The sequence below is a fragment of the Piliocolobus tephrosceles genome, chromosome 9 (assembly GCF_002776525.5).
Source record: "Piliocolobus tephrosceles isolate RC106 chromosome 9, ASM277652v3, whole genome shotgun sequence".
Classification (NCBI taxonomy): Eukaryota; Metazoa; Chordata; class Mammalia; order Primates; family Cercopithecidae; genus Piliocolobus; species Piliocolobus tephrosceles.
In genome coordinates, this window is record NC_045442.1 from 101954364 (window position 1) to 101980225 (window position 25862).

General features: G+C 45.0%; 1 protein-coding gene across 1 annotated transcript in view; it reads left to right on the forward strand.

Annotated features, from left to right (window-relative positions):
- The window catches only part of SVIL (supervillin), a 46934-nt gene extending 21072 nt beyond the window's left edge, over positions 1-25862 (forward strand). The window contains exons 8-19 of the mRNA XM_026448209.1: positions 6758-6905; positions 10853-10942; positions 11029-11115; positions 12704-12881; positions 15239-15411; positions 17474-17629; positions 18924-19060; positions 19667-19814; positions 19943-20088; positions 21337-21512; positions 24405-24549; positions 25282-25862. Of these exons, the coding sequence (XP_026303994.1) occupies positions 6758-6905; positions 10853-10942; positions 11029-11115; positions 12704-12881; positions 15239-15411; positions 17474-17629; positions 18924-19060; positions 19667-19814; positions 19943-20088; positions 21337-21512; positions 24405-24549; positions 25282-25563 (1866 nt within the window). The 3' untranslated portion in view covers positions 25564-25862. The remainder of the gene's footprint in view (positions 1-6757; positions 6906-10852; positions 10943-11028; positions 11116-12703; positions 12882-15238; positions 15412-17473; positions 17630-18923; positions 19061-19666; positions 19815-19942; positions 20089-21336; positions 21513-24404; positions 24550-25281) is intronic.

Below are 25862 nucleotides of genomic sequence, written 5' to 3' on the forward strand. Positions count from 1 at the left end.
GTGTTTAGTTGGTTCTTCATGTATTTAGGGTCAGTCACACACACACTGATCCTTGGCTCAGATTTTCAGGTGGACTTGATGGCATTAATTCCCCTCATAGTCATGAAACTGGTCTAAGGGGAGAGTATCTCCTTTCAGCCTCCAAGCTTGGATCCTGAGTCAGGAGCCCAGGAGAGGTGGCCGTGTTCTTCGCTCCAGCTCAGTGAGGATGTTGTCCTGCTCAGTTCCTAGAGGAGGAGGATATGGTGGAGGTGGTTTGGAGTGTGGAGAGACAGGGAGGAAGACTCGGCGAGGGGAGGCCCCTCCAGTGACCCTATTAAAGAACCAGGAGGAGCTGGTTCCAATGGCCCTATTAAAACTAGAGACCACGGACCCTCTGTCCCTTCCCTCCATCCTTGCTGTAGCCCCTCTGAACCCCACCCCAGAGGACAGACCCGGCCTGCGCTGAGCCACTCTGTGAATGAATAACATGAAAAATAGGAATGGCTGTATTTTTTTAATTCCCCGTGGAATGTCCTTGGTGTCAAAACAGCTCTGCAAAGTGGCAACATCCACTTTTCCATGAATGCCAGGCTCCCGACTCCTCCCTGCCGGGCTTTGCCCCATCACTTCCCTCCTGGGGCCTCTGTCCCTCCCTCTAGGCCCTCTGTCCCCTCCCTCATAGGGTCTGTGTCCCCTCCCTCATAGGGTCTGTGTCCGCTTCCTCATAGACCCTCTGTCCCCTTCCTCATAGACCCTCTGTCCCCTTCCTTGTAAGCCCTCTGTCCCTTCCCTCGTCGGGCCTCTGTCCCCTCCCTCTAGGGCCTCATCTCCCCAGCAGGACTGGGACTTTCTTAGCTCTCAGGCGGCCTCTGACAGGCCGTGATGGGCCTGCTCCGGCAGCACCAGCAGTTGCTGAATGAGCGGCTCAGGGTTTCACGTGCGAAGCTGACAGAGAAGGTGTCTGGGGTCCTCCCGTCGTCATCTCGCCTCTTCACAAATGGAAGCTCCCCACTTCTTCTCCCTGGGGCGGCCTTTTCCTCACTCTGCTGGTTCCTTTTCCTGAAGCTGGAAATGCTGGTTGTAAGAGCCCAGGTCCCACATACCCAGCCAGTGTCTACCCCAAGAAAGAGGCTGAAATCTGGAGCAAACTTCCTATCCCATCACCAACGGGGGGAAATGAGCTTGTGTTTCTTTGAAATAAGCCAATGTTAAACTTTAAAGGAAAAGATATATTATTGAAGTCTTTAAGTGTTTACAGTCGGCCCTTCATCTCTTCCGGTTCCGCATCCAAGGATTCAACCAAGTAGGGATACTTGGGAATAAAGCCAATACAAAGAACAATACAACAATTAAAAAATTAAAAACCAATACAGCAGAACAACTATTTACATAGCATTACCTTATATCAGGTATTACAAGTAATCACGAAACGATTTAAAGTACACGGGGAGGATGTGCACAGGCTGTGTGCAAATCCTACACCTTTTTATATCAGGGAGTTGAGCATCTGTGGATTTTGGTATCTGTGGGAGGTCCTTGAACCAGTCCCCCATAGGCACTGAGGGACAACTAGATATATTTTTTAGTAGAATTTCTTTTTTTTGGAGCAGTTGTAGGTTCACAGCAGAAAGTACAAAGAGTTCCTACATCATCCCTGCCCTCCCACACACAGCCTCCCCAATTACCAACATCCCCCTCCAGAGTGGCACATTTGCTACCACTGACGAACCTACATCGACACATCATTGTCCCCAAAGTTCATAGATTACGTTAAAATTTACTCTTGGTGTGGTCCATTCTCTCGGTTTTGACAAATACATAATGACATATGTCCACCATTACACTATCATACGGAATCATTTACCTGCCCTGAAGATCCTCTGTGCTCCGCCTGTTCAACACTCTCACTTCCCAGTCCTTGGCAACCTGTAATTTTTTACTGTCTCATAGTTTTGCCTTTTCCAGAATGTCATTGAATTGGAATCACACAGTATGTAGCCTTTTCAGATTGGCTTCTTCCATTTAGTAATATGCATTTAAGATTCCTCTATGTCTTTTTAAATTTTTATTTATTTTTAAATTATTATTATTATTATTATTATTATCGAGACAGAGCTTCACTCTGTCACTGAGGCTGAAGTGCAGTGGTGCAATCTTGGCTCACTGCAACCTCCACCTCCCGGGTTCAAGCAATTCTCCTGCCTCAGCCTCCTGAGTAGCTGGGATTACAGGCGCCCGCCACCACACCCAGGTAATTTTTTTGTGTTTTTAGTAGAGATGGGGTTTCACCATGTTGGCCAGGCTGGTCTCAAACTCCTAACCTCAGGTGACTCACCCACCTCGGCCTCTCAGAGTGTTGTGATTACAGGCGTGAGCCTCCACTGTGTCTTTTTATGGCTTTAAAGCTTTTTTCTTTGTATTGCTGAATAATATATCATTATCTGGACATGCCACAGTTTATCTATTCATCTACTGGAGGACAGCTTGGTTGCTTCCAAGTCTTGACAATTATGAATAAAGTGCTAGAAGCATCCATGTGCAGGCTTCTATTTGGATGTAAGTTTTCAAGTCATTTGAGTATCAAGGAGCATGATTGCTGTATCACACGGTAAGAGTATGTTGAGTTCTGTGAGAAGCCTCCAAACTGTCTTCCAAAGCGGCTGCACCATTTTGCATTTCCATCAGCAATGAATGAGAGTTCCTGTTGCTCCATGTCCTTGCCAGCATTTGGTGGTGTCAGTGTTTGCATTTTTGCCATCCTAATTGATGTGCAATAATGTCACCTTGTTTTAATTCACAAATCTCGAATGATGAGATTTGCAGATATGATGTTGATCGTATTTCCATGTGCTTATTTTCCATCTTAGATCTTCTTTGGTGAGGTATCTATTCAGATACTTTCCCATTTGTTAATCTGGTTGTTCATTTTCATATTCTTGAGTTTTAACAGTTCTTTGTATATTTAGGGCAGTAGTCCTTTATCAGATACGTCTTTTGCAAATATTTTCTCCCATTCCTTCATTCTGTAGTTTGTCTTCTCATTCCTTTAACAGTGTCTTTTACAGAAGTTTTTAATTTCAGTGAAGTTCAGCTTATCAGTTATTTCTTCTGTGGATATTGCCTTTGGTGTTATATCTAAAAACTAATTACCAAACCCAAGATGATCTAAATTTTATCCTATGTTATCTTCTAGGAGTTTTATAGTTTTGATTTTTACATTTAGGCCTTTGTGATCCATTTTGAGTTAATTTTTGGGAATGTATCTAGTTTTTTTTTTACATGTGAGTGTCCAGTTATTCCAGCATCATTTGTTGAAAATACTATCTTTTCTTCATTCTAATATTTTTGTTCCTTTCTCAAAGATCTGTCGGCTAAATTTATGTGAACTTATCATTGATCTATTTAACTGTTCTTTCATCAGTACCACACAATCTTGATCACCGAGGCTTTAGAGTGAGTCTTGAAGTTGACTGGTGTTGGTCCTCCAACTTTTTTCTTCCCCTTCAGTGTTGTGTTGGCTATTCTGGGTCTTTTGCCTCTCCATGTAAACTTTAAGATCAATTGGTCAATCTACAGCATATCTTGCTGGGACTTTGGAACTGCATTGAATTTACAGATCAAGTTGGGAAAACCTGCCATCTTGACAAAATTGAGTCTTCTTATCCATGAACATGGAATATCTCTCCACATATTGTTAAGTTTAAAAGAAGTTAACATCTGCTAAAGGTGTTTCTCTTTCATCACTTCAAAATTAAAATTTCAAAAAATTATATGTTTTTACTTCTGAACAGTTTTTCCCAGCTAAATATAAATAGTTTATGTACCAGGTATATAGCACTAGTTCATTTGTGTTCTCAGAGGTCAAGTCACTCCTTTTTCTTTACTCCAGCAATAGTGGTATCTTAATATTTAATAATACAGAGGTTCAGAGAAGAAAACAGAGCATTTAAACAGCACACAGGCTCTGTCTAAATGGACTGTTTGTCTCTGTGTCAGGCTTCAACTTGAATTCTCTTCTTTCTCACATGCCTCAGGGCTGTACCAGAATAAGATTTCACTTTATTCCCTTCCTTTCATCTTAGGAGCTGGTAGATGGTGACAGGATTGGAAAACAGTTGCTTTGAGGTCTGAGCCTTGACCTGTGATCTTTTCTTCATCTTTTGTTCAGGCTACTTGAGGCTGTATGCAGTGATGAGGGACTGAAATTTCTCTTAAGGAAGGGGCAAAGCTAAATTTCTTTCATAGTGTGCAGAATTCAAAATGATCTTAGCGTTTTTGAAAACTGAAAAGTACAACTTTGTTACTTTCACTTTATTTCTATTACTGAATGTGTACTTTATAATTTCTTCCTTTAGAGTTTAACTACATGTGAATAACATAAAAAAAAATTTTTAAATCAGATTACAATATTTTCTTTCCATAAATCTCTCTGGTTGTGGAAGAGTTTGACCCTTAAATCTGCCCTATTTGGAATTAGGGACTTCTCACTGATCATGAGGGGAAATGTTAAGGTTTTTAGGAAAAATTTTTAGTAACTTTTAATTTTGATAAAATGTTAAACTTACAGAAAAATTTCCATCATAGACAGAACACTTTCATACCCTTTACCAGAACCACTCATTGTTGACATTGGCCCCTTCCTTCACTCTCCTTCCCTTCTCCCCTCGACCCCTCACCCCACTTTCTTGCCTTCTCTTCCCCCGTCTCGTTTTTCCCACCCCAACTATATGCCAGTAATTTGGAAACGTTGTGCACCTCTACCTTTCAAGATTTGACTTTATTTCCTAAAGCCAAAGATATTTCCTCCCATATTCATGGTACAGTGATCAACATGAGGAAGTTAATGTTGATGCAATATTTATCTGATCCACATCTATCTTAAAATTATGTCGATTTTCTCCAATAATGCCCTTTGTAGCCCCCACCCCATCTGGGATTCAATCTAGGATCATGCATCACGTTTGGTTGTCATATCTCTTTAGGAAAAGGTTTTTAACCTAATTTAAATTGGCAGGGACCTCAAAATCACTTCTGGCTATGAGGGTTTTATAAAAGAATCCTGTGAAAGAAAAATTCATCACCTAGATGATGGAGAAGTCCACGTTCATAGCTTAAACCAAATCTTCCCAGTGTAGACCTGGTTTTGTGCTGCTGGAAATGAAGGGAAGGTGCCTTTCCTCTGTCAACCCCAATCATTCTAGGGTGTTAAGAAAATGAACTGTCCGCATCTCCATTCTCTTCCTGTCCCTCTTGAATCAGGAAGTTCTCTCTTGGGTCAGTTAAGGGAAGCGGTTTGCCATAGTGAGGCGGAAAGGCCTCGGGGAAGAGAATCTCTAGGATGGGCTTCACTCAGGGATCTCCGAGTCCTCCCCTGTGTCAGCACGAGGCCTGAGGATCACACCGATCCACGGTGACTTCTCCGCCTAGGAAAACACCTTAGGAAGGCGGAAAAGCTGGAGGACCTGCTAGAAGTTGAGTAGTGCTCAGAAGTAGTTTGAAAGCGGATGCACTAGCAGCAATGGCCTTCCTCGGGTCCAAGAGACAGGGGAAAGCAAGAGGGCAAAGCTGGGAGGCCATCGCCGGCCTCCAGAGCCCCTCCCAGAGACCTGCAGGTGACAGCCAGGGATGTGACTTCTTCTCCGGAGGGGGCGCCTTTCCACTCTTCCTTCCTTGGCATTAGCTCCACAGCTCCCCGGCTCCCCACCCAGCCCTGTGCCTCGCCATAGTCAGGGGTCTTGTGGTGCAGGGAGGGATGGCTTGAAGGAGGAGGGAAAGCAAACTCTGCCGGCCAGCGTTTGAGGACCTCCTGCCCTGGTTATCACCCGCGACCGCCACCTACACTCTTCTCCCCAATACACATCACTCAGTGGCGTGAGCCCTGTCCTCTGCCTCCATCCCTGCTCCTCTCCCTCCCTCCTCAGCCCCATCTCCCCATCCCAGGCCCGTCCTGAGCCCCTTCTCCTTTCCTGATGCCCTCTGAGTCCTCTGTAGCTTCTTCCCCTTCCCCTCCTGCCACATTCCCAACCACAAGTCTAATGAGCGACACCAAAGGCTTGGAAATGGAAGAAGCAGATATCTCCGAAAACTTTCCAATTAGAAACTGTTGAAAGCATTTTCAGTAGAATGTTATCGTGCATGTAGGTCTACAGCATAGTTCATCCTCAGCGTCAGATCTCTCACAGCTTAAAGCCACTTTCGTGGGCTCTCCTGGTTGCTTACCTGCCCGCAGAACATCAGTGACTGCAGGAAAAAGCAAGCGGAATCCCAGCAAACCTTCTCCTGCCCCTTATTCCTAACCAGCCTCCCTCCTTCTAACTGGGCAAGTTCCTTGTGTGCTCACATGGATAAAGTTTTCTAGACTGATCATCTTCTTTGTGAGTATATAGGGATAAAAATCTCCCAGTTAACATAGTTTAACTAGATGGGATAAGGCAGAGAAACTTTAAAACCCTGTAGAGTCCAGGGCCTGAAAACAATCTATTTTGAACTGTTTGTGTTTACAAAGGATTGTTTTGGTGCTCCAGTGCCCCCAACCGGTAAGTCACAGGACAAAGCTGTTCATCTAAAGTTTCAGTATCGCCAGTGGTGATCTCCGACCCAACCTGGATGTAAGGAAGCCGAGCCCATTTCAGATAGAACATTTTTGAACATCTTTGGACAATATACTTATTCCTCTTTGTCTACCTGCTTTTTTCACTCATGAAATGCTGCAGGCTGAGATCCACACCGCTGTCATTTCTCTCTCCTGTTTTCTCTTCTGTACATTTATGAACAGCGGGTCACAGAAAGTCGAGAGAGCCAGATGACGATTGAGGAAAGGAAGCAGCTCATCACTGTGAGAGAGGAGGCCTGGAAGACGAGAGGCAGAGGAGCGGCCAACGACTCCACCCAGTTCACTGTGGCTGGCAGGATGCTGAAGAAAGGTCAGCGTGTGTGTGTATGTGTATGTGTGTGGTGTGTGCACAGTGCACACACACGAGCACACTCACCCATGGACGGCGTGTACGTGATAACTCAATTTAAAAGACAAAACCATGGCCTTGTTAAGTTTTTCTAAGAGACAGGGTCTTGCTCTTTTGCCTAGGCTGGAGTGCAGTGGCTCAATCATGGCTCACTGCAGCCTCGAACTCATGGGCTGGGGCAATCTTCCCACCACAACCTCTCTAGTAGCTGGGACTATAGGTGTGCAACACTATGCCTGGCTTTTTAAAATTTTTTATGTAGAAATGGGGTGTCACCGTGTTGCCCAGGCTGGTCTTGAGCTCTTGGATTTAAGTGATCCTCCCACCTCAGCCTCCTAAGTAGCTGGGACTACAGGCGTGAGACACCATGCCCAGCCTTCTTTTAAATTTTTTTAAACTTACTAACATTCTATAAATGTTTTTTGTATAGGTTCTGCGAGATATTCCTACTGAATATCTTTTCTTCATAAATAGTATCTTCTTTAAACTTTATATGATTCTTGGAAATAATTGAAGGTCATGAAACAGTGACACATAATTCATTTTGTCACTATTTTCAAAACTTACCCATTTGGAATTGAGTGCAAGTGTCGGTTTCAAAAGCAATTCAAATCTGCTAACAAATTTTGATCCTTTCCCATAATTACATCTATTTATTTATTTAGACGGACTTTCACTCTTGTTGCCCAGGCTGGAGTGCAATGTTGTGATCTCGGCTCACTGCAGCCTCTGCCTCACGGGTTCAAGCAATTCTCCTGCCTCAGCCTCCTAAGTAGCTGGGATTACAGGCAGCCACAACCACACCTAGCTCGTTTTTAATATTTTTAGTAGAGATGGAGTTTCACCATGTGGGCCAGGCTGGTCTCAAACTTCTGACCTCAGGTGATCCACCTGCTTTGACCTTCCAAAGTGCTGGGATTACAGGCGTAAGCCACCGTGCCCAGCCCCCATAATAATAATAATAATAATTATTATTATTATTATTATTATTATTATTATTATTTTGGTTTGTGGGGGAACAGAGTCTAGCTCTGTCTCCCAGGCTGGAGTGCAGTGGTGTGATCTCAGGTCACTACAAACTCTGCCTCCCGAGTTCAAGCGATTCTCTTGCCTCAGACTCCTGAGTAGCTGGGATTACAGACACGTGCCACCACACCTGGCTAATTTTTGTATTTTTAATGGAGATGGGGTTTCGCCGTGTTTGTCAGGCTGGTCTCAAACTCCTTACCTCAGGTGATCCACCCGCCTCTGCCTCCCACAGTGCTGGGATTACAGGCATGAGACACCCCGCCTGGCCCATAATTACTTTTAAATCGTTTCCATTTCCTTGTGACCCAGCAACTACATACCTACCCTAAGTCAGCCTTTCACAATAAAGAAGTTTATCCCCTCTTCCTTTTAGGTTAATTCCTAGGTTCTTCTCCATGAAACCTGATTTCTCTGACCGAGCAAAGCCAATTCCGTATATGCTTTAATAGATGTCTAAAAGGTGTCCTCAGTTCCAAGGCAGTGGGGCGTCCCTGCTGCAGTCCTCTGCTGCTGAGCTCTTGGAACTGATTTGATGCCTGTATTCAAAAATGTATGAAACTGACTTACGTATCACATGGTTAGTAAAGTTATTGGAGAGCTTTGAGGCTTCATAAGAGTGTTTGGGGCTTTATTTCATATCCCGCAGGAAATGATTAAAATTTAGGGTCCCTTTGTCATCTGTATGCACATGCCATCATTTTCTAAGCTATTATTTCAAAGTAAATTTCCCAACTTAGTGGTATACATTTTCACATTCACTTCATCTTAACATCTTGTCATCAAACTTGTGGGTTTAGCTTTTCTTTTTCTCAGAACCTTTACGGATCCACACTTTTATGACGAGTACCTAACTCATTATAGGTACATAATGAATGTTTGTGGAAGGAAGGGAAGGAGTGAGGCATGGAAATCCCTGAATTGTGATTAACTCAAATCTTAGTGGGGAATCCTTTCTAACAAATCTATTCTTACCTCATCTTGGAATTGTGAAAAGATAAGAGAAGAGAATTTATTCGCACAGAATGAGGTACCATTTGCCAATTTCCTGCGTCAGATCACAGAACTGGGTAATCGTGTTTAAACTCCTTTAACGTGAGTCCCAACCCTTCTTTAACAGAAGCACCTCCTTAGGCGCAGAGTGGCTAAGTAGAACTGGAGCTGAGAACTTGAACCTGACCTCAGGTTTTCCAACTTCTAGCCCGGACTTTTATCTTGATGAGTTCCTGCTTTGGTTTCTTTTCTTTCTTCCATCTTAAAAACCCTAATGTATTTGTAGGTGAGTTCTTACTACCAAATGCCACTGCCCTTGTCCACACTGACATCTGTGAAAATGTTCCCGAAGAGAGTACGTGACTGGTTGTTGTACCTAGAATTCATTGAAAAGTTTTGTTTTAATGTTTTGTAATTTGCATCTCCCCGCCATGAGCCATTCATTCCCTAAGGATCCTTAGCAGTCTGGGGAGCATTTTCGCATAGTGCCACTGCCTGAACCACCAGCAGGGGGGAGCCATGGCAGCGGGGTTTGCCCGGCACCGGCCAGGACAGGGAGGGATTTCTCCGGTTGCTTTGGAAACCAATCTTCAGAGTCAGTCCTGCTTATTAGCTGCGGAGTTAACAGCCTCTGTGCTCATGAACTCCTCTGATGTCTCTTAAGCATCCTTCTAGTGAGTGATGATTTCCCTGCCCACTCCGTGATACCAGATTTTACTTATCTTTATCATCTTTCAATAAAGGTTACTTTCTCATGGATATAAACCCTTTGCAGGTCTGGCAATTGAAACAAATTTTAAAACTTTTATTGACATCATCAACCAAATATATGTACAAAATGAGAAGTTCTTGTAGAATATTACTAACACTTGAGTTTTAAACCATTTAATGGTATTTTTTATTAAATTGTTATGCTGTAATACTTCTCCCGTTCACAGGAGGAAGGAGCAGAATCATTCATTCATTTGGTTTTCCTTGCGATAGTGATTTGCATATTCTCTGGATATTGTTCGTCCAGGGATGCATTGTCATCTAAGTGGCAATGTCATCTAAGGATTTCACATTTATTACAAATGAGTACAGAGAACATTCACATCTCATTTTGTTTTTTGTAAATGCACTAGTTTTCTTTCCAATGCCTTCCACTTAGGTTAGGGAAGCAATACTCATCCTTCTCTTTACTAAGTTTTCTTCTTGCAGCTGGATACTTTCTTCATGCTGGAATTCCTCCCTTTCCCTTTCGTATGTCTCTTACCATTTGCCCTTTTAAAGATTCCTCACCCTGCTTCTCAGTAAATATACGATGAAAAGCATTTCCTGTTTCCACCCACATGGGAGATGAACAGGACCTTCCAACACGCACAGTCGGTCCAGACCTGCCCTGGTCTGTGGTTTCTTCTGAAAGGTTGGCCCTCCTTGGGTTACTGTCTGTGTAATGTCCTCAAGGCCACTGTCCCTCCCTCCCCTCAGCCTGAAGGAGAGCTTCAGTGCTGGGGGCCACTTGCTGGCAAGTGTGACACAGCTCATTCTGCAGATGGCACCAGTGCACTGTCAGCTGCCCCTGCCATCCCCAAAGGGCCTCAGAACTCACAGCTGCATTTGCCCAAGTTAACGTGTCATGGACATGTTTTCCCGCGTCTTCAGCATTCATTTTGGAATATCAGCTTGTCAGCCACTACAGTCCTTGGAAATAATACAATCCTGTCTACATTTGCAGTTAGTTGTCCCACAGTCGCCGTACCTGTGAAGTGCGCCTGTGTGTGCCTGCATGTGTGTACATTCTTATAGGTTGTGCCGTCTACCCTGGGACTCCTGGAGTTTCATCAGGGTTCCAGAGATTTCCAGAAGTGACCGTGAGATGCTCAGTAGCTCGTCTGTGTGTTCCGCAGGTTTGGCGTCACCCACTGCCATAACCCCAGTAGCCTCACCCATTTGCAGTAAAACAAGAGGCACCACACCCGTTTCGAAACCCCTGGAAGGTAAGTCACCAAGGCCCCAGCCACGCCAAGCCTGATCGGAAGAGGCCTTAGTGATGCGGTCTCACTGACAGTTTCTGCTTGCCTAGATATCGAAGCCAGACCAGATATGCAGTTAGAATCGGACCTGAAGTTGGACAGGCTGGAAACCTTTCTGAGAAGGCTGAATAACAAAGGTACCTACTGGAAGCCAGAAGGCTTTGCTCTCAGAATCTCTAAATCCAAATTCTGATTGCTTTTCTTCCTCAGCTAAATTGTTTTCTTTCCATTATGGCTTTACTAATTCATACTGTAATCATTATCTTTGTTGTTATCTTCAAAAAATGAAGTTTTGGTCAAGACTGATTAGATTAACAAGCCCTGATTCACTTGATAACGTACTACATTGGGGACTTCCAATAATACATTTTTTTCTTGAATCTAAACCCTTGGGGTGTAATCCAATCGGAATTGTGAGTTGAGTGATTTTGATTATAACTCTGAAAGCAGATTATTATATGTCGGCAAAATCAACGTGATCTTGGGCCTGGTGAACTTTAAATTGTATGTTACCAATTTCCAATAAGGTAAAAGCTAATATTATTTCATATAATCACAAGTGATTTCAAAAAGAAAATTATGGCAAATGAATATTGAAATAAGTGTTTCAATATAAAAGTCAATGAGGTATACAAAATAAAAGAGCAATATGCAAAAACAGCCTTTTATCTCTTGATTAAAATGTCCATTCCTGGAAACTTACCAAATACTAGGCGCTGGGAGCCCCTACTATTGACAGTGACCACTAAAAGATTGAAAATAATACAGTCACCACTGAACAGAAATATAAAAGTGTAATTTAATCACTGATCTGGCTAGGCAAGGAATGCCAGTCAGCAAAGCATTTATTACACACATGGAGCAGCGATCTAGCCCGCAGGTCAGCAAGCGATGGCCACTGCCAAATCCAGCTGCCCACCTGCTTTTGTTTTTTCTTGTTTGTTTGTTTTTAAGAGACAGGGTCTTGCTCTGTCACCCAGGCTGGATTGCAGTGGTGCCATCATAGTTCACTGTAGCCTTGAACTCCTGGACTGAAGCAATCCTCCCACCTCAGCTGGGACTATGGGCATGCACCACCAAGCCTGGCTAATTTTTGTTTCTGTTTTTGTAGAGATGGAATCCCACTATGTTGCTCAGGCTGAACTCCTGGGCTCAAGCGATCCCCCAGCCTCAGCCTCCCAAAGTGCTGAGATTATAAGCGTAAGCCACCATGCCCAGCCTTGTTTTTGTAAATAAAGTTTTACTGAAACACATCCATACCCATTCATGAACCTTAGTCAGTAGCTTTTGCATTATAACAGCAGAACTGAGTAGTTGCAACATAGGCCCCATGTCACCCATCCCCATGCAAAGCCTAAAATGTTTACTGGCTGGCCCTTTTTGGAAGAAGTTTGCTGACCCTTGACATAGAATGAGGCCGAGGCTGGTTCATCCACCCTCAGCAGAAGCCAGTGCAGGTTCAGAAGCGTTCAGTGGGCTGTGTGTGCAGTAAGGTCAGCCTCCCTCTCTCCCACCATTTTACTGCAGAAGATTTGTTCAGGTGGGAAGTCCTTATGTCAGAGATTAAGTAAGGGCCTGGGAAGCAACCGCAGGACCTTGTATATCACAACCGTGTTCCTTCCACTCCTGGAACTTAGGAGGAAATAGAATTTTTAAACTATTGTGAGGCATAATTGGAGTCTTGTTTTTATAAAACTCTTACATCATTTTCTTCTTTGTTGATAGTTGGCGGGATGCACGAAACAGTGCTCACCGTCACCGGCAAATCTGTGAAGGAGGTGATGAAGCCAGATGATGATGAAACCTTTGCCAAATTTTACCGCAGCATGGAGTATAATATGCCCAGAAGTCCTGTGGAGCTGGACGAGGACTTCGATGTCATTTTCGATCCTTATGCACCCAAGTGAGTTATTTGGGTCTCTGTCTTTCCTCCACTGAGAAGGGCTTCCTTTGCCTACACACAGCATATCCACGAGGCTCTTTCCCCATGTGACGTCCTTCTTCTAACTCCATCACAGGGGCGTTAGTATTCTAGAGCCAGGGCACGCTGTTGCAGGAGCCCAGGGTATGGAGCCTCGCAGCAGATAGAACATGAAGACCAGATGTGCAGGCAGGCAGACCTCGTGGGCCACAGTTGCTTGTCCTGTGGCATAAAGAGGGCGTCACTGGATTTTTCACATAACTTGAATATTGTTTTGCAGTTTTTAGGGTTACATCACTTAGCAGAGAGTTCAACGCCTGTCTTTTTTTTTTTTTTTTTTTTTTTGTATTTTTAGTAGAGACGGGGTTTCACCGTGGTCTCGATCTCCTGACCTTGTGATCCGCCCACCTCGGCCTCCCAAAGTGCTGGGATTACAGGCGTGAGCCACCGTGCCCGGCCAGCAACGCCTGTCTTTCATTGGCATATTGAATTCTTGCTCATAATGTTGCAAAATATTTGGATGAGATGGGCTCAAATTAGTACAGCTCACTAGAAAATCAATAAGGCATGTTACTTAGCTTCCAATCATTTACAAAATCAATAGATCTGCGGGTTTTCTCAGTGATGACTAAGGGTTTCTCTTCCCACGGGAACATGACTAAACCAACTAGGAAAAGTGATTATGGTATTAGGAGTCCGTCAATTTCAAGTGCCAAGAAGAAGATCCCAACTCAAACTGATTTCAGCAAAAAGAAAAGTGCGGAGAGGGTTTACCCGCTCACTGGCTGAACAGTGGGGAGGAGTTGACCGGCCTCACTCGCTGAACAGTGCGGAGGGGTTTATGCTCTCACTCGCTGAAAAGCGCGGTGGGGTTGACCGGCTCACTCGCTGAAAAGTGCGGGTGTGGCCTCGGGTTCTAGAGGCTCCTCAGAACACAGTCTGTCTTGGCTTTGGGCTGGCGGCACTCTCCATCAGGCAATGGCCTGGCGGCAGATGGACACCCCAGCTCTGGAGTCACAAGGCTGCCTCCCTGGCCAGCCCAGCACAGATAGCTTCTCTTCCCAGTAGTCCCAGCAGAAGTTCCAGGTTTGATTTGCTTGGCTTCAACTTGAGTCCCGTGTCCATCCCTGAACCAGTCACTGTGGCCAATGGGATAGAAGATGCCGACTGGCTAAAGGCGGGTCTCTGGGTTCCAGAGTGGAGGTGCAGGGAGGTGGTTTCCCCAGAGGAAAATCCAGATGCTATTAGAGAAGCAGAGGAGGACACACTGGACAGGCTCCACCCACGGCAGTCCACCACATCCATCGGGTCTTTCCTGCGAAATTGTCAGAGTGACATATACCATTTTCTACAAGCTGCTCCTGATAAATTCATTGCATATTCCGGTTTGCTCAATTTGTTTCAGTTTGCATGTTTTAATTTCCTACCTTAAAAAATGAGCCCTTTGCTATTTTCTACTTCGAAATAGTATTTTGGGTATTTGCATACATAGCTGTTTAACCATTTCTCAATCTTCCGCCCACCCAATGTCACTGTTTAAATTATTGTATATCATAATGTAAACATATATGTATATTACACACTTGACACCATGGTATGTAAAGAGGCCTTTCTGGCACAGAGGCCCGCGAGCTGGAGGTGGAGAGTGGCAGCAGGAGTCTGTTGGGAGATCACTTCGCTCCGTCTGCTCACCTACCCGAGTCTGGTTTTCCACCCCAGAGTTGTGAGAATGTGGGGTGGTCACAGATGGTTGCGGGCCTATTTTATTGCAGATATTCTTCCAAAAAGTGGTTATTTTTCAGAGGGGGGCAGTGAGTTGAGTGGAAGCTAGTCATGGAGAGACAGTAAGGGGACCGAAAGCTGTTGCACAGGGAGAAAGTTTACTCGGAGCGAAGAGGATTACATCAAGGAGCCGTGGTCTGCAAATTCCCTAGGGGCTTGCAGGAGACAGACAAGTAGACATGGGTGTATGATTCCAAAGCGAGAATTAGGATGTGTGCATGGGTGCAGTAAGGAGAGGGAAGAGCTTCCTAACCCCCAGAGCTGTCTAGCAGAGCCGTGAGCTGCCCAGAAGTACTCCACACCCTTCCAGGCAGAGACCAAGGGGCATGACTGAGTGGCGGCGTCCGGGCGTGGCTGAGATTTGAACTCAGTGAGCTTTCATCCCTTTCCATCTCCAAGATTCTACAACTCCATATTAGGGGAGTGGCGGTGGGAGGGGGAGTTGCAAGATTTGTAACAAAATCAGGAAATACCCTGTGGAGTCCAAGACCCACAGGTCATCCAGGTGTGGTGGTGTGGCAGACTGGGACCGCGCGCGGCTCTGCTTCCATCCGCAGATTGACGTCTTCCGTGGCCGAGCACAAGCGCGCAGTTAGGCCCAAGCGCCGGGTTCAGGCCTCCAAAAACCCCCTGAAAATGCTGGCGGCAAGAGAAGATCTCCTTCAGGAATACACCGAGCAGAGATTAAACGTCGCCTTCATGGAGTCAAAGCGGATGAAAGTAGAAAAGAGTGAGTATTTGAACCCCCACCCTGCTTCTGTGCTTGGGAATGGTTTCTTCAGAGGATTTACTCATTGCTTGGTTTTCTGCCTTGTGAAGGCCTATAATGGTGCTCAGAAGACCCTCATGAAGTAAAAAGGAGTAAGTTTGCACGTACATGTGCACGCTTACCTAGGTTTTAAAGATTTTTCATGGAAATTCTCACAGTGTGTATCACCTGTTCAACTGGTTAATTCAGATTATCCTGGGGTTTGGTTTTTGTTTCTGTTTTTAAGAGACTGGGGTCTCATCATGTTTCCCAGGCTCATCTCAAACTCGCTGGCCTCAAACAATCCTCCCACCTTGATCTCCCAAAGTGCTGGGATTACAGGCATGAGCCACCGTGCCTGGTTACAAATTATCCTGTTTTATCGAGTTTCCTTTCTGGAAGTTAGAAGAGATGGATATTTCTGGGTACGGTAATTCAGCCATTTTCAGCTCTGTAGATCCTGAGCACAACCATTCTTCATTTAATCTTATTCGAGAGCAAGTCATTTGATCTCTTACAGTAAAACACCTCCAATCACTGGGGTTTCTAATCCTAGATTTTTATATTATTAACTAACACATATGCCAGTGCTTTTCAAATTGTTCTTGGTAGGACCCTGAGCTTCTCGGAGTTGGGATGTGGGCTGGAGGGAGCCGGCTGGGGGCAATGAATTCAGGCGAGGAGATGGGCTCCAGACTCTCAGTCCCACTGTAAGCTGAGCCACACTGCTGTCATCTGCCCAATAATGTGGGGTTCCATCATTCTGAAACAGTGGTTTTCTTGGTTTGAGGTGATAGCATGCATAATCTTGATTTTTGGAATAATCCTGCTATAATTTTCATTTTCCCATAACACTCATAAACCTATTTCCTCATGTTTTTCTTAGAAATATAGTACTTAGATGAAGTGGTTGAGTCTTTTCGTTATAACTGGTTTACTAAGAAAGTATATTTCAGACCACGCATGGTGGCTCATGCCTGTAATCCTAGCACTTCAGGAGGCAGAGGCAGGAGGATCACTTGAGCCCAGGAGTCTGAGAGCAGCCTGAGAAACATAGCAAGACTTCATCTCTACAAAAAATAACAAAATTAGCTAGGTGTGGTGGCACTCACCTGGGGTCCCAGCTACTCAGGAGGCTGAGGTGGGAGGATCACTTAACCCCAGGAGGTCAAGGCTGCAGTGAGCCATGATTGCACCACTGCACTCCAGGCTGGGTGACAGAGCCACACCCTTTCTCAAAAAAAAAAAAGTGTATTTCAAAACCACAACACCATAATGAATTCACAAGTGGAGTTATATGTCTTCAAATCTAATCCCAGTGAAATAAATTTCTGAATTTCTCTCCAGCATATACATTTTTAAAAACAGTAAGTTGGAGAAATAAATGTTTGTTGGCACAGATTTTACATATGTTTCCTCTGCCTCCACTTTTGGGGGCCCAGGGGTTGGATTAGTGATGACTGAGCGATCTGTAGATGTTTGCTGTTTTGCACTGAAAACGCATCTTATAATTACAGTCTTAACTCTAAGAGCAGAAGACCTCAAGATACCATCTGGCTGATCACTTTGTCTTCAGATAAAGATTAGAACCGAATCATCCCTTACAGAGTGCCTACTTTTTTGTTTTCTTTACATATAAAGGCTTTTGGTGAAAACTGTCTAATAGTCATCTGGCATCTGTACATTTGGGCATCTAAAAGTTGTTAGGATTTATAACAGCTTTCAGTGGAATTGCAACAAGTGAATCCAGCTCCTGGTTTTGTACTAAAGTGGCTGGTCCACATCATCACTCAGTTCTTGTCCCTCTGCACAGCGCGGTGTGACACTTGTCAACAAGCAGTTTATATTTTCAGTGCTGTATTTAATTCTTAACAAGGTGGTTAAGCACTGAATTGCACATTTAATCAAACTTGATTATGTTTTCCCTTTCAGGATTAACTTGAAAAGGCAAAGGTGTTGAGTCAGTTATGAATAATTTCTGACTGTAAATATTGTCACTGTAACTGAACTTCCTGCGTTGTCTTTCCTTATTCACCCCGCCCAGTGTCTTCCAACTCCAACTTCTCAGAAGTCACCCTGGCGGGTTTAGCTAGTAAAGAAAACTTCAGCAACGTCAGCCTGCGGAGCGTCAACCTGACGGAACAGAACTCTAACAACAGCGCTGTGCCCTACAAGAGGCTGATGCTGTTGCAGATTAAAGGTATTTCAGAGCAGCCTGGCACGGTGACTCAGGGCCCGTGGTTTCTGTCTGGTCACATAAAGATTCCTGACTGTAATTCATCGCCTGTCCCGGGAAGGGAACGCACGCTTTTTGAGAACCTACTGTGTGTTCCTTGCTATGCAACCTCCTGTCTCTTAAGCTTCCCCCAATCCCATGACATAGGAAGTATTCTGCCCATCATGGCTTCCAGAGGCAGGAATGTGTCTGGGGTCCCAGTAGCTACTGGGTGGCAGAGCTGGATTCGAACCCAGGTTCCCCCACTCCGGAATCCCAGCTTTTGCTCCTGGTGCCCCGTGCTCCACGTGGTGGCCAAACATCCGTGCAGTTACCAGAGGTGCCCTATGTCATCAGAGGGGCTCTCTGCTCCCTGCCCAGTCCTCCCCGAGTCAGTACAGAACCGGGAAGGAAGACACAGCTTGGAGAAGGAATCAAGGGAAGGTGGATGCAGATGAAGCCCACCTGCGTTCCACTCCAGTGCCCTTCGTGTCCTTAGCCAGGGAGATTCCAAAGACGAACCGGGGGCTCTGGGCCATGAGGAGGGAGACTCGGCTGCCTCCTGGCGGCTACTGTATAGATGAATCCTCAAGATGAGAATGGAGGAAATAGCCTCTCCCTCCAGGAGGGTTTCCCACGTCTTTCTGCATGACCTCTGTCCTATTGTGTGTGTTTAAAAAGACCAGTGACAAGCTCAAATAACCGATCTCTGTCCTGAGTCCTGACCCAGAGACTACACGATCAGCGTAATTGTGGAAAGCTCAAAATCAACAGATATTTAGGAGAAGGTGTTGAAAGCCACAGAAGGTGGTGGCTCCGTCCTTCCTGTCGAGAGGCCCTTAGGGTTCATAGTGGAAACTCCCCAGCGGAAGATCTGACCCTTCCTGAAGGCATGGCTTCCCTTGCCTGGGCCACAGATGTAATTGGGTGCAGGAGGTGGCCAGGGGAGAGAAAGGTCCCCGGAGAAGAGTGAAGGAAGGAAGAGGAGCCTGTGCGCTCATCTCCCTGGAAGGGGGAGCCCTCATTAACCCACGCACGTGACACTGATAATGGTCCTGAGAAGCGGTGCATTTGGGAAAGCACGAACCACGGAAGCAGCCGCTAGTGCCATCATGATGCCGTTTCTAATCCCCCTGCTGCCACCCTGGGCCATGGGCACTCTTTTTAGCAGACAAGACTCTTTAGAAGTGAAAGTGTCTGCAGCAGAGATGCTTTCGATGTGGGTGCGTCCTATCCCCGTTCTGTCTGGAAAGACGGTGATTGTCTGCCTTGTGTTCAGGAAGAAGACACGTGCAGACCAGGCTGGTGGAACCTCGAGCTTCGGCGCTCAACAGTGGGGACTGCTTCCTCCTGCTCTCTCCCCACTGCTGCTTCCTGTGGGTAGGAGAGTTTGCAAACGTCATAGAAAAGGCAAAGGTTGGTACCTGAAAAATAAAAATGCTTTAGCTAACGTCTCCTTTACACACCGGTGGAGTATTCTTCCTGGCGTCAGTCACAAAGCTTCTCAAACGCCAGGTGTTGCATTCAAGTGAGAAGGGATAGGTAGGATTTCTTGTCCTGAATGTCTCTCAAACAAGCCTTCATTACGTGTTTAAATGGGGTGTTTTAGGACTATGACCTACACCTCAGTGTTTAGGTCTTGGGTTCCTTCTTACTCCTGTGTAAAACAGGAAGTGGCCCTCTTTAAAGTCCTTTATCCCAGGTAGCTGTGAAGTTCTGCCACAGACCTACTGAATGAGACTGTTATGGGGTAAAGCCCAAAGAATGGTGTTTTTTAAAAGCATCACATGTGACCTATTGAAGATGGAGAACTGTTGCTCTAAAGAATTGATACTCCCTGGTCTTTCAGTTACATTTTCTTGAGGTCATTGAAAATACCCAGTAACCAGCATCCACCCACACCCACTGTCACAAGGCTTTCCTTGCAGGCACACACAGTTTCTCCCTCTGGTTTTGACATGGGCCACTCTGTCTAGCCAAGGGCTTTTCTACCCAGGTAATTGTGTTCCTCTCTTTTTTTAGGCCTCAGAACTTGCAACTTTAATTCAGACAAAGAGGGAACTTGGTTGTAGAGCTACTTATATTCAAACCATCGAAGAAGGAATTAATACACACACTCATGCAGCCAAAGACTTCTGGAAGCTTCTGGGTGGCCAAACCAGTTACCAATGTAAGACTTCATTGTACTTCAGAGATTGACAAGACCTGAGTCTCCTTTCTTCTCCCTTAGCTCATTCTTCCAAACCAGCTACTTTGCAACATAAAATGTGATGCCCTCCTGTTGTTCTTATCCCCAAGCTGCTGGAGACCCAAAAGAAGATGAACTCTATGAAGCAGCCATAATAGAAACTAACTGCATTTACCGTCTCATGGACGACAAACTTGTTCCTGATGACGACTACTGGGGGAAAATTCCAAAGTGCTCCCTTCTGCAACCCAAAGAGGTACAGTCCGTGGGCTCTGCCCTTCAATGAGAAAGCACATTGAAAGCACTCAGCACAGGCTGCCCAATAAATTAGAGAGTAAGTTCCCAATAAAGGTTAGCCAGTGTCAGTACCCATTGTAGAACATTTACAGCTTTTTAAAGGATATTTGTGATTTCAAACCATTACTGGTATCTTAAATGCTAATATGGAATCCAGAATATCATTTAGAGGTGGCATGGATCATTGAAGGCTTTTATGTCTTAGGCAAAATACAAATATTACTTAGCCCTATCTTTTGCATTTTGCATAAACATTATAATAAAACATTTTTAAGCTCTTAAGTTTGAGGAACACTAGATGCACGTATATATAATTTATGGATTTCCCAATTAATGTGCTGTTTTTGTCCTGTCACAGTAGTAAATATTTATTAATTACATACATTTCCAGTACCATTAAGCATGCTAAGTGTTGAGAAAGTGGAAGACACACAGGCCCTTAAGTTTTATTGGGTGGAAGAGTATTAGAAGGAATGTAATCTGGAGCAAGGTTGACTGTGTGATATGTATGGGCATTTACATGAGGGAAAAGTCACAGAAAAAGAAATCATCAGGAATAATTTTACATAGAAAGTGAAATTGAGCCCAGTTTAGAGTTAAGCAAAATTTGAATTGCTGGAAGTGAAGGGAGAAATCATTCTAGGAGAAAGAATAAAATGAACCATGAAAATAAGAAATAGCATTACATTCATGTATTCATTCGGCAAACACTTCGTAATCAACCCTTCCTGTGCGTATTGTTATGATCTGATCCCTGCCCTTAAGGATTCTGGAATTGTGTGCAGGAGGGAAGACACCATTGGACCATGAGTGCCTGGTGTATATGAAGTGGCCTCTGTGTATATATTAAGTGAATGAGCACATGAGACGGAGAGGAACAGGGGAGAGAGGGAGGAAGTCGACCGGACGATGTACCTAAAGAACTCTTGTGAATCACAAGTTGTTAGCAGTTTGAGAGTTCAGAGGAGGGAACATTACCTTGGCCACTTAGGACACTGGGAGGAGGAATCATGCCCCCAGGGCAGAGGCTGGCTTGGCAGGGCAGTGCCAGCTGAGATCTCCTGGCTTTTTTGTGTCTGCGTTGGTTGCCCCATTGGGATTTCTGTCTTCCTCCGTTTGAGTCGCTGTCAACAGAGACCCTGTTGTCCCTGATTCAACTGTTGCACGTTCTTGAAGTTAACAAATTCTTTTGTGCCATTTCTCCCAGGTACTGGTGTTTGATTTTGGTAGTGAAGTTTACGTATGGCATGGGAAAGAAGTCACATTAGCACAACGAAAAATAGCATTTCAGCTGGCAAAGCACTTATGGAATGGAACCTTTGACTATGAGAACTGTGACATCAATCCCCTGGATCCTGGAGAATGCAATCCGCTTATCCCCAGGTACTCCTGCTGCCGCCGGGGGACGGCTCCCCGAGCGAGCTGATTCCCTTCGATCCCTCCGTTCTCACCACAGTCCTCTACTCTCGCTCTTTATAGGGTTCAGTTTTCATAAACGGTTATATGCAGCGGACTGTGAATATTCACAAAAGGAACAGTTCTTTAACTTTTATCTAACTATTGTGGAAATATGGATGCTGTAGTCTTCTGGAAGAGGTTTGTTACAGTTGATTTCTTGAAGTGAGCAAGAAAAGCTGCAAGTTCCCCTGCGGCGTCCCAGGTGCTGCTGTGGCAGACAACAGCAATTGTTGAAACAAATACATGCAGATCTGAAAGGCTTCCCGGGTCTGGAATTCAGCCATTGATCTGAAAGTGCAAAAGCAACATGCCTCCTTCTAATTTCATACCTTCCCAGCATCACCGTCAAATTCCAGGATTTATTTGGCAGCAGATGATGTTTATGTCTTTATACCTTTGGGAAGGGAAGAGGGGGAGAAGATGGTATTAAAATAATGATTGCAATTTTAATATTCCCTGCATGTACTGGACTCTTTAACGTCATTTTAGCAATTCAATAGAATATGTGCAGACTCTAAAATTAGGATTATGAAAAAAAGAATTCTTACATTAAAAGATTGTTGTTTTTTCAACTATCAGACCAAAAAAAAATAGGCTTTTTAACTATGTGTGCCATTACAGTAGATTAGAAACCAATGAACCATGAAACAGCATAGAATATTGGGCATCACACAGTACCTTTTAATGTCTTCCATTGAACTGGTCTATGAATTTCAACTTTCCTGCCTAATTTCCTGCTGTAAAATCCAATTATTGATTTTCTTATTAATTAATGATTGTAGAAACCATTAAAAGGTATGGCAGTGCGATAAGAAGTTTTCAAGTCCCTTTTAAGCAAATGCACTAATGTTTAACATCAGTATGGTGACAACCGTTGTTTTAAGGACTGGAACTACAGCTCAAAAGATTTTATTTAGTATAGCAAAGGAAAAAAACCAGGCTAAAGCATAAAATCTATGTGATGGCCAACTGTATTTAATAATGGCATAATCACAGATCTGGAAGTAAATGACGGAGCTCCTAACCCACTGGTTTTCAACATCTCTGAGACAGAATCACCTGAGGGGACTTTAAAAAGATGCGTTTGCTCAGCCCAGCCCCAGAGATGTGTTTTCGATTCACGTGAGTTAGAACTTATGTGTCAATGTGTCTTAAAAGCTCCTGGGGATTTTAAGATGCAGCCAGGATTACACACCCATCCCTTCTTAGCAAATGAGGCTGAAACCACTGAGCCCAGTTCCAGCTGTAAGTCAGGGAAGGGGGTAGAGAAACACACCTGGCTCCTGGCCCAGGTTCGTCCCCCTCACCCTGCAATCTGCCACATGGCTTGCTCACAACGCTTCAAAACATAAACGACAGATTCTAAAGCAGAAGCCAAGAGCCCTTTCAGTCATCGTCTTAGCAAGCCTGCAGCATAGGACCGGCATAAGAGACCGTCAGTCCTTCTGATAAAGACCACAGCCTTTCAAGACCGCCGTGCGTTTTCCATAGGTGCTTATGTTTGGTTCCCAAAGTCCCACAAAAGCACGAGGTGGAAGTGTCCGTGTTCTATGATTTACCGGCAGCTTTCTTTGAATCAGGCAGCCTTTTTGATGTGCCTCAGCTGTGACATCAGCGGGTATGGTCTTGACCAAGCAGGAAGCCACTGAGGCAGTAGCACAGCAGGGCATGAGCAGCAGGGCGGGTTGCTCTAAGGGGTGGCTGCGTCCCGGGCCAGATTCACAACTGCAGATGGATGTGGAGGGATAAGAGATCGTGCATATTATTCCAGGGCTACGCCCTCCGCAGCATATCTTCTCAGCTCTACCTTTATCTAAAATACCTGTGTTCTTGGGGACAGTGTAAATTCTGAAATCTTACAGCCACACAAGACCTCCAGGTGGGGCTGTGCCGTTTTCTTTCCTATCTCTCTGTGCTCTCCACGTCTGCTGCCCTGGCCAGTGGCTTAGAAATAAGTGCACAAAAAGGCACTTCATGATCTATGAAAGTGTGTTCATTTTAGTGACGGGAGAATCTCCGTACTCTGGCGAGCTTTGCTGTAACACGACATAAAATAGTAGAGAATTGAGGGAGGAGCTAGGTAGCTTCCCTACGTCTATTAATTAATTGGAAGGGAAACTTGGTGAGTGTCTGCAGGTGACTGGGCGGCTAAAGTAGACAAGTGAGGTTTCCCCGTGGCTTCTGCCTTTGCCAAAATCCCCACCCAGCGTGCCACCCCAGGGCATCCCAAAGACAAGAATTTGCTAGAATGTGGCCCACGCCTATAGTCCCAGCACTTTGGAAGACTGAGAAGGAAGGATCACTTAAGGCCAGGAGTTCAAGACCAGCCTGGGCAACATACCAAGACTCCTGTCTCATATAAAAAAAAAAATCAGCCAAACATGGTGGCACACACCTGCAGTTCCAGGTGTTTGCAAGTCTGAAGCAGGAGGATCACTGCAGCCCAGGAGTTTGAGGCTGCAGGGAGCTATGATTGTGCAATTGCACTTCAGCCTGGGCAACAGAGCAAGACCTTATCTCTAAAAAAAAAAAAGAATTTGCTAGAATGTAAGAGAAGTCTAGTCCTGACATGGTTCATGTCACATTCAAGCATATTTAAGACTCTATGGACACAAAGCTTTGCAAGACTTCAGACTAAAATAACAAAATGTCATTGTTTGGTAAAATGCAGGAAAATAAACCATTTGTTTTATATATACTTAAGTACTTTGAGGGTTTTTCCAGTAGCCGCATGTGTTTTAGATTCCTTTGTTTAAGCTTGGCTTAATCTTGGTTCCTTTCCTGTCTGTTCTCCCAACCCCCACCCCCACCCTGCAGAAAAGGACAGGGGCGTCCCGACTGGGCGATATTTGGGAGACTTACTGAACACAATGAGACGATTTTGTTCAAAGAGAAGTTTCTGGATTGGACGGAACTGAAGAGACCGAATGAGAAGAACCCCGGGGAACTTGCCCAGCACAAGGTATTCCGGCAACCAAGTCTCAAACCTCAGGGCTTGGTTCAGGTCCCAAAAACGTGGCCTTGATGTAAAATGATCAAATCAGGATAGTTTGCATGGCCGTCACCTCAGATGTATCATTTCTTTGTGGTGAGAACATTCAAATCTTCTCTTCTAGCTCTTTTGAAATATGCAATACAGTATTGGAAAACAGTCACCCCACTGTGCAGGAGAAAACCAGAGCTCATTCCTCCTTTCTGATTGTCATTTTGTACCCTTTGGCCAACATCTCCCTATCTTCCCTCTCCCATCTCCTTCCCACACCCCCTTCCCCATAAAACAGATGCATGTATCAACACATCAAATCATACTCATAATAATGTGTCAACTAAAATACTTTTTTAATTAAAAAAAAAAATCATGGGCACACACACACCCTTAAAGCTAGGAAGCTTTCCCAGGATTCACTAGTAGAACAGCAGACAGGCCTCCAATTCTAATCTGACTCTGGGAGGTGAAGAGTCTGGTTTGCACCTGTTCTCGGGCATCCATGCGCTGTTGTGGCAATGGGTGTTCAGACCTCCCAGAGTCTTTCCAGAAATGCAGCCTTTCCCTGACTGCACTTAAACATCGTGAGATAGAGTTTGGAAGCTGTATTTTTATGCTGTCCCATGAACAGCTAAAGCAGCGTTCAGTGTGACAAGGAATGGCTGCGGAAACAGGCAACTGAACCGATGTCTTCATGTTCCCCTATAGGAAGACCTCAGGGCTGATGTCAAGCCGTACGATGTGACACGGATGGTGTCCATGCCCCAGACGACAGCAGGCACCATCCTGGACGGGGTGAACGTTGGCCGTGGCTATGGCCTGGTGGAAGGACATGACAGGAGGCAGTTTGAGATCACCAGCGTCTCCGTGGATGTCTGGCACATCCTAGAATTCGACTATAGCAGGCTCCCCAAACAGAGCATCGGGCAGTTCCACGAGGGGGATGCCTATGTGGTCAAGTGGAAGTTCATGGTGAGCACAGCAGGTTAGTGAGCGCTTATGGTTTTTTTCGGCTGAAAGAGGCTGGTCTGGCAGCCCTGCGGGAGCCAGCTTCTCCAATGAGTCCTGTTGTGCTCTCTGCTAGGTGTGTGCAGTGGGGCACTGCAGTCATGTGCCTCTGAGAGCCACCTAGTAAACAATAGAGATGAAAAGAAGTAAGGCCGAATTCCTAACAACCTAGCATTGCCGAGGCCGCTGGTGTTCACCTGTAGAAATTGAACTTGCACGTCAAGTCTTCTCGGCTCCCTCTCTCTCTCCCCTGCCCCTGTCCCCAGAGCTTTTCTGGGAAA